General features: G+C 47.9%; 1 protein-coding gene across 1 annotated transcript in view; it reads right to left on the reverse strand.

Moving 5' to 3' along the window:
* Nucleotides 1–18,006, reverse strand: part of LOC142302457 (carboxypeptidase A1-like) — a 36,319-nt gene extending 18,313 nt beyond the window's left edge. Inside the window, exons 1-2 of the mRNA XM_075343520.1 lie at nt 17,942–18,006; nt 12,832–12,913 (exon numbers count right to left, since the gene is read on the reverse strand). Coding sequence (XP_075199635.1) covers nt 12,832–12,913; nt 17,942–18,006 — 147 coding nt within the window. The remainder of the gene's footprint in view (nt 1–12,831; nt 12,914–17,941) is intronic.
* Between the last annotated feature and the right edge of the window lie 243 nt (nt 18,007–18,249).

The following is an 18,249-nucleotide window of genomic DNA, read 5'->3' on the forward strand; positions in this document are numbered from 1 at the left end:
GTGAAAAGCCTCTTTGCACAGGTGCTTGCATTCTGTGCCGGGTCTAAGTCCTGTTTTGTGCCTAGACACCATGCTAAAGCTGATAGTCTTTTTTCAGAGACTGTATTTCATGCTACTGAGCATGCTCAGGCACTTCCTGCATCAGAGACTAGGTCCGGTAATGAACTCTTTGGCCCTGGCCCTGATGTGGGGGTCCCATATAGACCACAGGGCATCAGGTGTCCTCCCAAATGGCTTGCAGAGGCCCACACCTATGACTTGTCACCGCATTATTGATGGTCAGACGATGACTGGTGAGGTGTTTGGGTCATGGCAGCCATGAGGTCATCATTGAAGTTGCGTTTCCAAATAGGACGCTAGTTATGCCACTCATGACGTGTCACTCTACTTTTGTCTCCAGGAGGTGCATTGTGGTTCACCCTGGTTTGGGGCGGACCCAGGTTATAAAAGGGGCTGGAGCCAACAAGGAGGTGCGCAGTCTTCTATTATGCTCCGAAAGAGCACACCTCCATGTGTTGAACCCATTGCGGCTTTAGGCCAGAGGTAGGCAGGGATAGGGTGGTGGATGCAGGCCACCACCACAGTTGGTAACGCAGAACGGTTAAGACCAGCTCCTGTCCTACCAGTCCTGCTTGTGCAGCCCAGTGGCATTAACAGGCCTGCTGCTGCTGATGCGCCTGCTGTCCACAGGTGTGGCCCCTACGCACACGGTCAGCGTACTCAATGGCCCCTGTGTTGTTAACAGGGAGTTCCTGGGCTGGGTGGGCATGTGGACCCTGTGACGCTAACAGGGCTCACAGTCTCCAGATCCGAATGGCGTCTAACTCGGTTCAGGCTACTATTAGTTTCATAGCCACACAGCTCTGTATCCTCCACCAAACCTTCCAGTTGCCAACCTCTCCTTTTCCAACTGGGAGCACGGTGGACACTGACTGCTGATGGGGATATATACCTTTCTCTTTCTTTTCTTATTAATTTTCGTTATATAGCGGTCACAGATTATATACCACTTTATCCAAATCTGGCAGTCCCACTGTAACAGATGGTGTTTCTTCAGCAAATGTTACAGTTGCTTAACCACCAAATCCACGGACCAAAACTTTTTTCCCCTTTCCAACACACCTGTTCCCCTTTCCAACAGCATCTGTCCTTTTTCAACTCATTTTGGGATATGACCAAAAGTGCAACTGTGCAGGGACACCGTACTCAACGCCATCTCAGCACAGCAGCCATCCCTCGGTCCCTCCGATGTGGACAAGTAAAAGACCATTTCCTCCTATCCATGACAAAGCGTTGAGATTCACTCTGTGCAGCACTGGTGTTTAGTGGAAAAGTAGATCTAAGATTGCGTACCACATACTGCAGATACTCCTGTATACGTGCGTCCATTTCTATGGCAGGAATTAGTTCGCCAAATTTTGTCTTGTACCGGGGATCTAACAGTGTGGCAACCCAGTATTCAGGATTACTTCAAATTCATACAATCCGAGGGTCATGTAGGTAGGGCAGCAAGAAGGCGCTCATGTGTCTTGTGCATCCAGGAGGACCAAGTCCTTGGTGTGTTGGTGGCAGAGAGGTGAGAATCGTGCATCCTTCCTCTGCCCTCTCCCCACAACCTCGCACAACCGAAATGTGAGCAAGCTCTCACTCATCTGCTGAGTCTTCCATGCCCATCGCCAGTTCGTCCTCCATTTCTTCATGGGCTCCTGCACTTTCATCAACACTTTTTGCTGATACTATGCGCCCTTGTTAATCCCTCTCCCTCACCATGACTGCCGCATAGGTGCCGCTGACCATCTGGACCTCGTAGATCTTGTTATCCCTTCCGCATATGACTCCTCCTGTACTTCCTCCCCTTCCTCTTGTCCCAACACCTGACTCCGAATAATAATTACAGTGTGCTCCATCATGTAGATGACCAGAATTGTCACGCTGAGAATGACATTGCCAGTGCTAAACATCTTCGTCGACATTTGTGAACTGTGTAGCAGGGTGCATAGTCCTTGATCTGACACCACTCCAGCAGCGTGATCTGCACCACCTCTTGATCAAGTTATCCCAGGATATATGTCATACCGTATTTCAGCAGGGTTCGGCGGTGCTGCCACACACGCTGCAACATGTGCAGATTCCAATTCCTGCGTGTCGGAACATCGCATTTCCGGCGTTTAACTGCCAGACCCTAAGACTTCCGGAGTGATGAAAGTTGTTGAGCTGCTGTGTGCGCACGATGGAAGTGAGCACATAGCGAGCGTGCCCGCTGCACAAGGCCATGTAGGCCGTGATGGTGTTTTAAAAATTGCTGGAGAATTCGGTTCAACACGTGAGCCATACAAGGCACGTGTGTCACATTGCCCTGAGGATGGCCCGCAGCCAGGTTTGCATCATTGCCGCACACGGCTGTTAAGTCACCAACGGAGTCCGCTCCGTCAATTTGTACTCCGGTCGCCAGGTGACAACGTGTTCCTTTCATGAATAGTGCTGATGATGGGAGAGTAGTCGATGCCAGCGGCGCAGGTGGACGCAGGTTATGCTCACCCACTGGGCTGCATTACCTTGACAGATGCAGAATCTCTGGCTGAATGTAGCTGGTGGGTATCTCACAGATGAAATACCATCATTCAGCTACAACCAATGGGAAGACACCACACCCTTTTTTATGCCCATCCTGTCTGCAGACCACTGCCAGACATAGCTATGAACCTCTGGTTAATTTTACCCCCAGTTCAGTTTTATGATTTTGTGTGCTTGTTACCTGACTACTTTTCCTGCTTGCTGTTTATGTACCTTGTTGGCCGATCCGCATTTCACCTCTGCTTGTTTTCTGATTAAGTCCTGGCCGTCCCATTCTGTTCCTGTTCCTCAATTAATGTTTTGACCCTGCCTGACTACTATTCTCTGGAATAGCGGTGTGACTCACATTTCCCATACATTTCAAAGTAAAACTTTGACCGCCTGATGGCATTGAGCTCTGCTGCCAGCATAGTAAGGAGGTGTGTGGTAGTCCTTGTGCGCAGTTGCAAGGAAGGGTGGCCTGACCACACAGGGTTTGCGCCAAGGTGGAGGACACACACGAGGTTGAAGAGGCAGAAGCAGTGTATTAACTTCTACATACAGAAGAAGGATTAAAACAACTCGTGGGGACGGCAAGACTTGTACAGCAGACCCTTCTCCATCTCTCACCATAGTTTGCCAGTGCCCAGTCAGTGACATGTAATGACCCTGTCTATGCTTACTGGTCCAAGTATCTGTGTTGAAATGCACCCTGTCGCACACAGATTTTCTCAAGGAAGTGGTGATGTTGTGTGCGACATGCTGGTGTAGCGCGGGCATGCTTTTCTTGGAGAAGCAGTGGTGATTGGGCATCTGGTACTGGGGCACAGCGACAGACATAAGGTCTGTAAAATCCTGTGTGTCCACTACGCGTAAAGGCAGCATTTCGGTAGCCAACAGCTTACAGAGGGATAGAGTCAACCACTTAGCTTTGTCATGGGTCGCAGTAAGTGGCCTTTTATTTGACCACATCTGAGGGACAGAGATCTGGCTGCTGTCTGTAGACGGTGTTGAGTAGGGTGTCCCTGGAAAAATGCAGGTTTGTGAGGAAAGTGCAGGCGGAGACATGATGTTGCCTTCATCTTGCCTTCAGATCTGTTCATCTTGTATCATTTTTAAAAAACACAGCAAGCAAGGGTTACTCCAAGCGGAGTCTACCTTTTTTCCAAAAATTGGGCACACAGACACCCCATCAGTGGCAGCACTTGTGCCCTAGTTGCAAACAGGATGTTTTGATTTGCATCAAGCACATTCAAAAATACGCCATAATTAACCGTCCCCAGCATGACACCGGGGTAGGTAGATAAAGTCTTTGCTGAACCATGACTTGGTCATCTTGGCTCCTTTTAAAAACAATGTAAGCAAGGGTTACTCCAAGCGGAGCCTCCCTTTTTTCCAAAAATTGTGCCCCACACACACCCACCCATTCAGTGGCAGCAGTTGTGCCATAGTTGTACACTTCACAGCTAGATTTGCGTCAAGCACATTCCAAATCCACAAGCATTTACTCTCCCCAGGATGACACAGGGGTTGTAAATTCCTTCTGGATCCATGACTTGTTAATTTTGATGAACGTCAGTCTGTCCACATTGTCACTGGACAGACGCGTGCGCTTATCTGTCAGCACACACCCAGCAGCACTGAAGACACGTTCAGAGACAACGCTGGCAGCTGTACACGACAAAATCTCCAAGGCGTAACTGGATAGCTCTGGCCATTTTTCTAGATTTGAAGCCCAAAATGAGCAAGGCTCTATTTGCAAAGTCATGGCATCGATGTTCATTTGTAGATACTCCTGTATCATCCTCTCCAGCCGTTGACTATGTGTCAGACTTGTTGTCTCTGGTGGCCTTGCAAAGGAGGGTCTAAAAAAATTATGAAAAGATTCCATTAAATTGCTGTTACCAGCACCAGATACGGTCCTACTGGTACGTGTAGACTGTTGAAGATGACGAGACCGTCCCATGTTTGTCAAGTTACAACTGGGAGATTCCCTCCCTGCACCTGCACGGTTGTTTGGTGGAAAAGCGGATCTAAGATCGAGTAACAGCTTCTGCTGATACTCCTGCATAAGTGCGTCCCTTTCTATGGCTGGAATTATGTCACAAAATTTGGACTTGTACCGGGGATCTAATAGTGTGGCAAGCCAGTAGTCATCATCACTTCTAATTTTGACAATACGAGGGTCATGTTGGAGGTAGTGCAACAAGAAGGCACTCATGTGTCTTGCGCAGCCATGCGGACCAAGTCCACGCTGTGTTTGTGGCATAGAGGTGCTAACCGTTCTTTCTTCCTCTGACATCTCCCCCCAACCTCTTTCAACTGAAATTTGACCAAGGTCCCCCTCATCTGCTGAGTCTTCCATGTCCATGGACAGTTCGTCCTCCATATCTTCATGTCCTCCTGCACCTTCCTCAACATCTCGCCTGCTACCATGCGCCCTTGTTGATCCCTGTCCCCCATGGTCCCATGCCTGCCGCGTTGGTGATGATGAACGTCTGGACCTTGGTGATGTTGTTGTGTCTTGCGCATATGAATCCTCCTGTAGTTCCTCCCCTTCCTGTTGTCCCACCCCCTGACTCCGAATAGTGTTTAGCGTGTGCTCCAACATGTAAATGACTGGAATCGTCATGCTGATAATGGCATTGTCAGCGCTAAACATATTCGTCGCCATGTCGAAACTGTGCAGAAGGGTGCATAGGTCCTTGATCTGAGACCACTCCATCAGGGTGATCTGCCCCACCTCTGCATCTCGTTGGCCCAGGCTATACGTCATGACGTATTGCACCAGGGCTCTGCGGTGCTGCCACAGTCGGTGTAACATGTGGAGAGTTGAATTCCAGCGTGTCGCCACATCGCATTTCAGGCGATGAACCGGCAGGCCGAAAGACTTCTGGAGCGATGCAAGTCGCTCAGCTGCGGCGCTTGAACGGCGGAAGTGAGCAGACAGTTTTCGTGCCCTGTTCAGAAGGCCATCTAGGCCGGGATAGTGTGTTAAAAATTGCTGGACGACAAGGTTCAACACGTGAGCCATACAAGGTACGTGTGTCACCTTGCCCAGGCGAAGGGCCGCACCCAGGTTTGCAGCATTGTCGCACACGGCCTTACCAGGCTGCAGGTTGAGTGGAGACAACCATTTATTAAACTCGGACCGCAGAGCTGACCACAACTCCTCAGCTGTGTGACTCTTATTCCCAAGACATGTCAAGCTAAAGACCGCCTGATGCCGTTGTGCTCTGCTGCCAGCATAGTAATGAGGGGTGCGTGATTCCTTCTGCGCAGTGAGAACGCTGGTGGCCTGACCAGGCAGGCTTGGGGCGGAGGTGGAGGACCCAGATGAGGTGGAGGATGCAGAAGCAGTGGCGGAACTTGGACAGACAGAGGATTGACACACAAGTCGTGGGGACGGCAAGACTTGTGCAGCAGACCCTTCACCATCTATCACCATAGTTACCCAGTGGCCAGTCAGCGACATGTAACGTCCCTGTCCATGCTTACTGGTCCAAGTATCGGTGGTGAAATGCACCCGTTCACACACAGAGTTTCTCAAGGAAGCGGTGATGTTGTGTGCGACATGCTGGTGTAGCGCGGGCACACCTTTCTTAGAGAAGTAGTGGCGACTAGGCATCTGGTACTGGGGCACAGCGACAGACATAAGGTCTCTAAAATCCTGTGTGTCCACTAGGCGGAAAGGCAGCATTTCGGTAGCCAACAGCTTACAGAGGGATAGAGTCAACCTCTTAGCTTTGTCATGGGTCGCAGGAAGTGGCCTTTTATTTGACCACATCTGAGGGACAGAGATCTGGCTGCTGTGTGTAGACGGTGTTGAGTAGGGTGTCCCTGGAAAAATGCAGGTTTGTGAGGAAAGTGCAGGCGGAGACATGATGTTGCCTTCATCCAACGTTGGTGCTATCGATGTTTGAGAGAGCTGTACACAATCACTTGTTTCCCCTTCCAAACCAACTGACGACCTACCAAGCAAACTGCCTGTTGCGGTTACAGTGGTGGAAGTTGTGGGTGGAAAAACAGGTGTGACAGCTGTCCCCACAGTCCTAGAAGATGACGAGCGCGCGGATGCACTGGAAGGGGCAGGCGGTGGATGGTTGGCTCCGCTAGGCCGCATTGCAGCACGGTGAGCTTCCCACCAGGCCATATGATATTTATTCATGTGACGATTCATGGAAGAAGTTGTCAAACTGCTGAGGTTTTGACCTCTACTAAGATAACCATGCCAAATGTTACAGATCACATAATTTGGGCGATCTTTTTTTATGTCAAAAAAGGACCAGGCTAGGCAAGGCTTAGAGGCCATGCGACCTGTTGATCCACCCCGAATAATGCTCAGAGGCAGAGTGGTGGCTGAGGATGCAGTTGTAGACGTGCTACCAGTGCTCCGACTGTGTCCAGGAAGGCGCAAGGTTACTTCGACGTCGGTTGCATCCTCCTCCACCGCCTCTGTTGACCTCCTCGAGTGTCTGACTGTGGGTTGACAGTAGGTGGGATCTAGAACTTCATCATCAATTGTTGTGTTTGCACTCCCCTCCCCCTCAGACCGAGCCTCTTCTTGCCCTGACCGAATATTTAAGTTGTCATCCCAATCGGGTATCTGCGTCTCATCTTCATCAGTATGTTCCTCATTGTCTATAACCACAGTTGTTGGAAAGGCAGCATTTTGGTAGCCAACAGTTTGCAGATGATGAAAGTCAACCTCCAAGCCATGTCATGCCCTTCTAAAAGCATGTAAAACACAGCGAGGGGACTCCAACCACAGTCTCCCTCGTTTCCACTAACTGGGCCACACACACCCCACTTGACTGGCATCGGTTGAGCCCCCTTTTGAAAAAGAAAAAGATGCTTTGCATGAAGCACTCTCAAAAATACGCGTGCCTTTCCCGTCCCCTGGCTGACCCAGGGGAAGAAAAGTCCTCTGAGAGCCATGACTTGTTCATCTTGGTTCTTTTAGAGACACAGCGAGGGGACTCCAACCACAGTCTCCCTCGTTTCCACTAAATGGGCCACACACACCCCTCTTGACTGACATCAGTTGATGCCCCTTTTCAAAATGAAAAAGATGCTTTGCATGAAGCACTCTCAAAAATACGCGTGCCTTTCCCGTCCCCTGGCTGACCCAGGGGAAGAAAAGTCCTCTGAGAGCCATGACTTGTTCATCTTGGTTCTTTTAGAGACACAGCGAGGGGACTCCAACCACAGTCTCCCTCGTTTCCACTAACTGGGCCACACACACCCCACTTGACTGGCATCGGTTGAGCCCCCTTTTGAAAAAGAAAAAGATGCTTTGCATGAAGCACTCTCAAAAATACGCGTGCCTTTCCCGTCCCCTGGCTGACCCAGGGGAAGAAAAGTCCTCTGAGAGCCATGACTTGTTCATCTTGGTTCTTTTAGAGACACAGCGAGGGGACTCCAACCACAGTCTCCCTCGTTTCCACTAACTGGGCCACACACACCCCTCTTGACTGACATCAGTTGATGCCCCTTTTCAAAATGAAAAAGATGCTTTGCATGAAGCACTCTCAAAAATACGCGTGCCTTTCCCGTCCCCTGGCTGACCCAGGGGAAGAAAAGTCCTCTGAGAGCCATGACTTGTTCATCTTGGTTCTTTTAGAGACACAGCGAGGGGACTCCAACCACAGTCTCCCTCGTTTCCACTAACTGGGCCACACACACCCCACTTGACTGGCATCGGTTGAGCCCCCTTTTGAAAAAGAAAAAGATGCTTTGCATGAAGCACTCTCAAAAATACGCGTGCCTTTCCCGTCCCCTGGCTGACCCAGGGGAAGAAAAGTCCTCTGAGAGCCATGACTTGTTCATCTTGGTTCTTTTAGAGACACAGCAAGGGGACTCCAACCACAGTCTCCCTCGTTTCCACTAACTGGGCCACACACACCCCACTTGACTGGCATCGGTTGAGCCCCCTTTTGAAAAAGAAAAAGATGCTTTGCATGAAGCACTCTCAAAAATACGCGTGCCTTTCCCATCCCCTGGCTGACCCAGGGGAAGAAAAGTCCTCTGAGAGACATGACTTGTTCATCTTGGTTCTTTTAGAGACACAGCGAGGGGACTCCAACCACAGTCTCCCTCGTTTCCACTAACTGGGCCACACACACCCCACTTGACTGGCATCGGTTGAGCCCCCTTTTGAAAAAGAAAAAGATGCTTTGCATGAAGCACTCTCAAAAATACGCGTGCCTTTCCCGTCCCCTGGCTGACCCAGGGGAAGAAAAGTCCTCTGAGAGCCATGACTTGTTCATCTTGGTTCTTTTAGAGACACAGCGAGGGGACTCCAACCACAGTCTCCCTCGTTTCCACTTAATGGGCCACACACACCCCTCTTGACTGACATCAGTTGATGCCCCTTTTCAAAATGAAAAAGATGCTTTGCATGAAGCACTCTCAAAAATACGCGTGCCTTTCCCGTCCCCTGGCTGACCCAGGGGAAGAAAAGTCCTCTGAGAGCCATGTCCACATTGTCAGTGGACAGACACGTGTGCTTATCTGCCAGCAGACCCCCAGCAGCACTGAAGACAGGTTCCGAGAGAACGCTGGCTGCAGGACACGACAAGATCCCCAAGGCGTACGTGGCGAGCTCAGGCAATTTATCCAGATTGGAAGCCTAAAATGAGCAGGGCTCAAGTTGCACATTAATGGAATCGATGTTTCCTTGCATATACTCATATATCTGTGTGTCCTCCTCTTTTTCCTTGTCCAGCTCTTTTGTTTTCGCATGAGTATATGTCCTTGTCACTTTCCCATGTGTTGTGAGTTGTTTGTCACCTTTTGGACACCTTTGAGGGTGTTTTCTAGGTGTTTTTCTGTGTTTGTGATTGCCTGCCATTGTTTCCTATGCAGTTCGAGTTCGGTTCGTCGAACGTTCGACGAGCCGAACTCGAACGGGACCTCCATTCGGCGAACCGACCTCGAGCCGAACCGGGACCGGTTCGCTCATCTCTAGTGGTGGGGTCCACAGTACACCGTGATGAGGTCATCACTTTGCGAGACCTCATCACAGTGCTGTGGGCAATGCAGAGGTGGCGAGGATGCGGCATAGGGCGGGGAATGGTAGGCACTCCTTGAGCTGAAGATCCCCGGGGCTGGTGGAGGGGGCCTATCCAGCTGAAATGCAACGCAGCTCAGAGTGGATGCCACACGACTTGGTAGGGGACAATAAACCAGGATGGGACATACATATCAGGAAGGGCCCAGGATGGGGAGATACATATCAGGATGGGGATATATATTCCAGGAAGGGGATATATATACCAGGAGTAGGACATATATACCAGGAGGATATTATACTGAGGGGCAATGGGTGTGGTGTTTGTGTGTGGGGGGATAGTATACAGAGGGGCAGTGTGTGTGTGTGTGTGAGAATATATATATACAGGGTGGGCCATAAGTATGGATATACCTGGATAAAATGGAAGTGGTTTCAGATATCACCTTACCGTTTGTGGCATATTAGTACATGGGAGGGGCCAAACATTTGAGGCTAGGTGACGCCCATGGCGGCCATCTGCAAAGCCACCATTTTGATTTGACCTTTAATTTTTTTCAATGGGAAGGGGGTCATGTGACACATCAAACGCATAGAGAATTGCACAAGAAAAACAATGGTGTGCTCATTCTTAACGTAGCTTTATTCATTATCGAGTTATTGGCACGTTTGTGACATGGAACAACGACAGTAACCCACTAGAGGATGTGCTCAAAGTCCTGCCCATTGTGTTGAATTGTCAACACGACTCTCTTCTCCCACTCTTGACACACTGAGAGCATTACCACAGATCCAGGATCCAGGATGTGGGGCACATAAAACAATGGATACAGGAGGCCTGTGGTACCATTTCTTCTGCATTTACAATCACGAAATTTTGCACAGACACCTCATTTGAAAGGGAATGTCATAGACTATGTTTTGAGAGGAAAATGTATCCCCGCGCTTTACAGGTATTCGACAAAAAACCTGCTTACATTAAAGTCAATTGATCTAAGAGCTACAGGTCATTAATAGCAGCTCTGATTGGTTGCTATAGGCAGCGAAGGACATTCTTAGTATAAGAAGCTCATGTGTCAGGTAATATGATTTCGGTGGAGACAAACACACACAGAGACAGAGACGCACAGAGACAGAGACATACACAAACAGAGACGGACACACACACAGAGACAGACACACACAGATACAGAGACAGAGACTGATACAGAGACAGATAGAGACTGAGACAGAGACACACAGAAACAGAGGCAGATAGACAGAGACAGACACAGAGGCAGAGACAGGCACAAAGGCAGAGACAGAAACAGAGGCAGAGACACACACACAGAGGCAGAGACACACACAGAGGCAGAGATACACAAAGACTGATACAGAGACACAGACACACACAGAGACACACACACAGACACAGACACACAGAGACACACACAGAGACAGAAACAGACACACAGGGGCAGAGACACACAGAGGCAGAGCCACACAGAGGAAGAGACACAGACAGAGCCACACAGGTGGCCTATAGCAACCAATCACAGCTCTGTTTCTAGTTTGTTAAAGGTCAAGGAGCTCTGATTGGGTGCTATGGGCAACGAAGGACATTGTTAGTATAGGACAGCTTATGTGTGAGTTAATATGATTTTTATGGTGATGCTTAGTCAACACTGTTGTAGAGGCTGATGTAAGTCACATGACATACCTGTATACAAATTATGTGGGGGTTTTATGAGGCAATATATTGGCTGTTTTGATAGTTACCCTGGATATTTATCAGATGGCCTATAGCAACCAATCACAGCTTTGCTTCTATTAATAGGTCATTAATAGGAGCTCTGATTGGTTGCTATAGGCAACGAAGGACATTCTTAGAATAAGACAGCTTATGTGTCAGTTAATATGATTTTGGTGGTGAGAGGGTGAGAGAGAGAGAGATTTACATATGGATTCCACTATACATTTATCTTGACCAGCTCATTGAATCTCTAAAACAAATTATGATTTTTTTGAGGGGGACAAGCAAAAGTAGATCCATGCCACTGATTGTGTTGCGGGCGGGGGCTGCTGCCGCTTCTGGGGCTGCTCGGGTCTGGGTTCGCTGCTGCGACTTGAGTGGTGACCGGACCCGGGCTCGCACGGCCGTCTGTCCTCACAACCGTCGTAAGGGGATATTTACAGGGGATTTGGTGTGTCGGTGACGCCACCCGTGAGTTGCGGTGAGGGATGGTGACACCGCCTCTGCCTGGTGATGGGACGCCCCGGGCTGATGGAGCGGGGCAGCAAGATGGGATCCCCTCCACGGGTAGGGGAGGTGTAGTCCCGGGGCCCTGTTTTGGTAGGTGGCGTGCCGGGTTGGACCGGGGACCAATGGTGTACTCACAGTTCAGTAATCACACACGAGTCCAGTGGTAAACCAAGTTGCCAGTGGCCGGTCGACTTTGGTGGGTGTATTCGGGTCCCACACCCGGATGTAGCAAACAGGGGTCCCTTCCTCCTGCACTCTATGTTTTGTCTTCTGTGGTACGACTCCGCATGGAACGGGGAAGTCCACTCCTGGTACTGTGTATGTTTGGGAGCTGTGGCCCGCGAAATCTGACCCTTGGGATTTCTGTGGGTTCTGATGGATACCCTATCCCCCACGTTTGGCTTCCGTTTTGCTCTCTGGGCTTCTGGAGAACAAGGCCTCAAACTTCATCCTCTGCTGGTTAATTAACAAGGGGCATGCAACCTTCCTCTTGCTAGGGTCCAGGCACCCCGTCTGTGCACGACCTTCGGACCGGATTCCCGCTGTCGGCACCGGCGGGCTACAACTCTGCCCCGGTCCACTTTAGGTCTCTTGCGACCGGATCTCCATCGCCTGTGGCCCTGTTTACTGTCTGCCGCCTAGCCGGGTTGTCCAGGGGCCCCTACCCCTGACTCCACTTCACTGTCAACTGTCAGCACAGTTCTACTCCTCACACTTGTCTTCACTTTCACTCAACTCTCTTCTCACTGTTCAAACTCAAACTTCATCTACTGTCTTCCCGCCCCTGACACTTCAGGACCCCTAGGTGGGCGTTCTCATCCGCCTGATCCCACCCACTGGTGTGTCCTTATTATCATGAGGGGGTGGCTCAGCTTTAATGGCTGTGTGTTGTACCTGGGTGTGGGTTTTTGGTGGTATCAAGGAGGTTGGACTACTTTTGTGACTACCTGGTTTTGCCAGGGCGTCACAATTGCATATGTAAAAACGTGTTACGTTCCACCTAGAATGTAACTGATTTTGTTACCTTTAGATCCTCATAGCTTTCCAGATCGTGAACCAGGGTCACCTGTTCTTCATTGGCCGGGAGAATTCGCAGGACTTGTTGTCTGTAGATGAATAGTATAGTATTAGTATTCATCCCCGCTTTGGCTCCGCATCAATCCACTAGATCACTGTGTTTCCGGAAGTCACTTTTCTCCGCTACAGAGCCTCATTCTGAATTCCCTTAGACTTGCACTGAGAAGGTTTATAAAGTGACCTCCGCTTCACTCAGCAACCACTGTGGGATTTTGCCGGTCACAACTGCAGTCACATGGTGCTGGGAGCGTGGCTGAAAACAGAACACGGCTACCGGTGACCATGTGACAAACGTAATCGCTATGAAAAGTCATTTAAAGGGGTATTCCCACAAACAATTCTTTTTCAACAATAGATCTTGCAATAATGATAAGTTTCACAATTGGATGTGTTTTTAAAAAAATGTTTCTGTGCTGAGATAATCTTATATATGTGTCCCTTCTATGTACGGAGTAATGTCTGTGTATGACTGTACAAGAACATGGTCTCATCATCATCATACCCCATCTCCTGGGCAGGGGAGGAAGTAAAAAAGTGTACAGACATTACAGCACAGGATTGCAAATTATTCTTTCTGTGAGGCAAAACATTTAAAAAAAACTAGGTAGGGAAATGTTTTACCTCACAAAAAGAATCAGCTTTGATCTTGTGCTGTAATGGATATATACTTTATTTTGTGTCTTCTCCTGTGCAGGAGCTGTGGTATGATTAGACAAGGTGATCAGACAAGGCCCCTGTGTGATCAGACACGGCCATTGCACAGTATATAGCAGGGGCACATATATAAGATTATCTCATCACTGGAACATTGTTTTCAAACACATCCAATTGTTGAACTTATTATTATTATTATTATTATTATTATTATTATTATTATTTCAAGATCTATTGATTAAAATTAACTTTAAAATGTATTTTGTTTGTTGGAAAACCTTTTAGGAAAGAAAAAGAAAAAAACGATGCAGTAGGGTTTTAACATTTGAATGATGTTGCACACTGTAAAACAATCCAAACAGTGCAGTATACTGTATGGACTGAGTACTTCTCTGTTCAAAAGTGTGCATCTATATTTCTTACAATTTTACATGTTTACCTGATTGCCACGACTGTCACATCATGTTTGTCTTTTTTTACACATTTGTAAGGATTTGTGCGCACGTTGCATGCGTCCCCAGCACAATCTATGTAGATTGTGCATAACCTGTGCGCACGTTGCTTTTTTGAACGCAGCGATTTGGATGCTAAAATTTTGAGCCAAATCCGTGCGTTCAAAAAAGCAGCATGTCAATTACTTTATGCGCTTTGGATGCTGCTCCCACTCTGTCTATGGGAGAGGCAGCATCCAGAGTGCATAAAATCGGCATGTAATCTGCTGAAACACTGCATCCATTACGCAGTGTTTCTGCAGCGATTTGAAGCGCACATGTGCTGTCAAATTGCTGCAGAAATTTCAGCATTTACGTGCGAACAATCCCTTAGTTTGAAGCAGATCTGCTCTTGGATTTCTCAATACAAACTGCATGCATTATTAAATATCTCTCGTAGACAGAGGCGTACATAGAAATCATGGGGACCCACAGCAGAAGTTCTAAGTGCCCCCCCCTCCAAAAAAAAATAAATAATAATAATAATAATATTCGGCTGGGTCACAGATGAGCATATTTCACAACTTTTCATCCCCTAGATTCCCCTTTCATTGTAGCCATAAAGTATGATGACAACAAAAGTGCCCCCAAACACTGTATGATACCCCACAGTAAATTCTTCCAATTGTTCCACAGTACCTCGACACACACAGTATGATGATCGTACTGTACCCCCCTTCAACTACCCTAGCAATGAATGGTGACCCTGACACAGTAAGAGCCCCAAATGTGTCCCCCACACAGCCCTCCATGCAGTATAACGTACCTTCTTATATACAGCATAATGGGTCTGATTATCCACCAAATAGTATTATGGCCCCCAGACAGCCCTCCGTACTGTATGACGGACCCCACAAAAACTTTCACACTGTATAAATGCTTGCACACAGTATAACTCTAGATAAAGATAAAGGCTCCCTCATAGTTCTCCAAATATTATAATGGCACCACAAAGTCTTCCATATAGTATAATGGGCCTCACATAGTTCTCCATATAGTAATAGGTTCCACATAGTCTTTCATATAATATAATGCTCCCCCATAGTCCTCCATACAGAATGGGCCCCACAAAGTGCTCCATATCGTCTAATGCACGCCATAGTCCTCCATGTACTATTATACACTCCCCATATTCCTGCATATAGTATTGCACTGCCCCACATAGTATTATACACCCTCACATAGTATTATGCTGCCCCATATAGCATTATGCTGCCCCACATAGTATTATGCTGCCCCACATAGCGTTATGCAGCCCCAGATAGTGTTATGCAGCCCCACATAGCATTACGCAGCCCCACAAAGCGTTATGCAGCCCCACATAGCATTACGCAGCCCCACAAAGCGTTACGCAGCTCCACAAAGTGTTACGCAGCCCCACATAGCGTTATGCTGCCAAACATAGCATTTTTACTGCCCCACATAGCATTATGTTGCCCCACATAGCGTTTTGCTGCCCCACATAGTAGTATGCAGCCCCACATAGTATTATGCGCCCCACATAATATTATGCTTTCTACATAGCATTATGCAGCCCCACACATAGTATTAAGCAGCCCCATATAGTATTATACATCCCCACATAGTATTATGCCCCCACGTAGCATTATATACCCCCACATAGCATTATACACCCCCACATGGCATTATGCAGCCCTACATAGCATTATGCAGCCTCACATAGTATTATACATTCCACATAGCATTATGCAGCCCCACATAGTATTATACACCCCCACATAGCAGTATACACCTCCACATAGCAGTATACACCCCCACATAGTATTATATACCCTCACATAGTATTACACACCCAAATAGTATTTTGCACACCATATAGTATTATGCAGCCCCATATAGTATTATACACCACCAATATAGTATTATACTCTCCCACATAGTATTGTGCACCCCCACATAGTATTATACACACCCACATAGTATTATGCAGCCCCACATAGTATTATACACCCCCACATAGCATTATACACCTCCAAATAGCATTATACACCCCCACATAATATTATATACTCCCAGATAGTATTATACACCCCAATATAGTACTATGCAGCCCCATATAGTATTATACACCCCCATATAGTATTGTGCACCCCACATAGTAATTTGAACCCCCACATAGTACTATACACTCCCACATAGTATTATGCAGCCCCATATAGTATTATACGCCCCCACATAGCAATATTCACCCTCCACATATAATTATGCGCCCCACATAGCATTATACACCTCCACATAGCATTATACATAGCGCATAGCATTATGCAGCCCCACCGTGTACTGAATAAATGCATACTCACATCTCCTTGGTCCCCTGCCACAGCTCCTCTTTCGCCCGCTGTGTCTGTGCTCTGCACATCTCAACACAGCGGGCACATAGTTGTAACGCCTGCCTGGATCCGCAGACTCAGACTGGCTGTAATGGCAGGCTAGAGGAAAGCCACTCACAAAGCAGGACCCCGAGAACCTGAAACTCTTTAACTCCTATACAGGGATTTGGAATTACGCAGGGCCCTAGATATCACTACCTGTGGTAGGCTGCAGTCCGATGAGAGTAGTAGCCAGGCAGGGTCAAACTGGGAAATCCAAAACGGGGACAGAATCATGCAGGCAAGGACATAATCAGAAAACAAAGCAGAGGTCAAATCCGGATCGGGCAGCGAGGTACAGAAACAGCAGGTTAGCAGACAGTAGGGAGAATAAGAAGGGTGTGGTGTCTTCCCATTGGCTATAGCTGAATGATGGTAACTTCAGCTGGAAGACACATGCTACTTACAGTCAGCTAGTGGTACTGTAGGTCCCATGGAAACCCAGCTTAGTGGATGAGCGGAGCCTTCGCCCACCAGAGCCACTGGCACCGACTCCTCTACCATCCCCAGCACTATCCACGGTGGGAACACGTTGTCACCTGGTGATCGGAGCAGAAGTCTCAGGAGCCGACTCCGGTGGGGACATGACAACAGTAGTGACATCTCCGTTGCGCTGAGCTGTCAGTTTTAGCGGGACAATGATGAGAGGGAGTGATGCACTCCATCTCATCATTGCTTACAACATACATTTGAAAGTGCGATCCTGGGCGGGGAGCCCATGCTTGCACACTGCGGGCAGCCGCCGGGCCCCTCCAGTTCACAGACCCCATAGCAGTGGCATGGCCTGCCTCTATTGGTGGTACACCACTGCTTGTAGACCTGTTGAGGCTGGTATAGATATCCATGTAATATCCATGTCAGAATTGCTGTATAATCCTCACATTAGAATAATAATTTTACGAGTCCAGTAGAGCTATTGCTAATATTAGGCAAGGAATAGACAGGCAGGTTTAAGAGATGTTTAAAGAGAATCTGTCACCAGGTTTTTGCCACCTAACCTGAGAGCAGCATAATGTAGCGAAAAAGACCCTGATTTCAGCAATTGTCACTTCTTGGGCTGCTGAAAATCACAGTTTTATCAGCAGGAGATTATCAATAGAAGACTAATAAACCTGCTGCCATGTATTCCTACGTATTCATGTGTTCTGTATATCTCCATCCCCATCACTGATTGGTAGCATTTTATCTGTGTCCAGTGTACACAGAGAACTGCCACTAGTGGTGTGGGCGGGGTATACAGAGCTCAGCATTCAGAGAATTGGTAGATCTGCAGAAGTTAAAACTGATTTTATCAAAACTGCAGCAAACAGTCAGGGTCTCAACCCCTACATCATGCTGTTCTCTGATGGATCAGCAAAAGTCTTGTGACAGAATCTCTTTAACAGTGTATGCAGTCTATATTGCTGTGACATATAAACTTTAAAAATAGAAAACTACTCCAGCACAGAAAATCCATGGTGCTAGAACTTTTATATTTATTTAAAAATATAAGCAATGGACAGAAATCTAAAGATGTACTTACCCGCTAAAATCCTCCATGCTGGTGACAGCCGCCACCAAGGCGAGTAACGCCAGAACACCTTTCATCTTGACCTTTGTAAGATGTTAACATACAAGGTACTGTATATATATATACTGTTCTGTCTTCATATAGCACAGATCCTTCACTCTGCCATTGGCCCGCGTCTCTTGTACACCTGCTTCTATTCTCACTCATACCTGATTAACATGGCGGGAACAAACCAGCTGCTAGCTCCGTTACTATATTTAAAGGCTTCTGTTATCATCAGGAGCGCTTCCATGAAATTGCAATTTCTTGCAATTTTGTGG

The sequence above is a fragment of the Anomaloglossus baeobatrachus genome, chromosome 4, assembly GCF_048569485.1.
Source record: "Anomaloglossus baeobatrachus isolate aAnoBae1 chromosome 4, aAnoBae1.hap1, whole genome shotgun sequence".
Lineage (NCBI taxonomy): Eukaryota > Metazoa > Chordata > Amphibia > Anura > Aromobatidae > Anomaloglossus > Anomaloglossus baeobatrachus.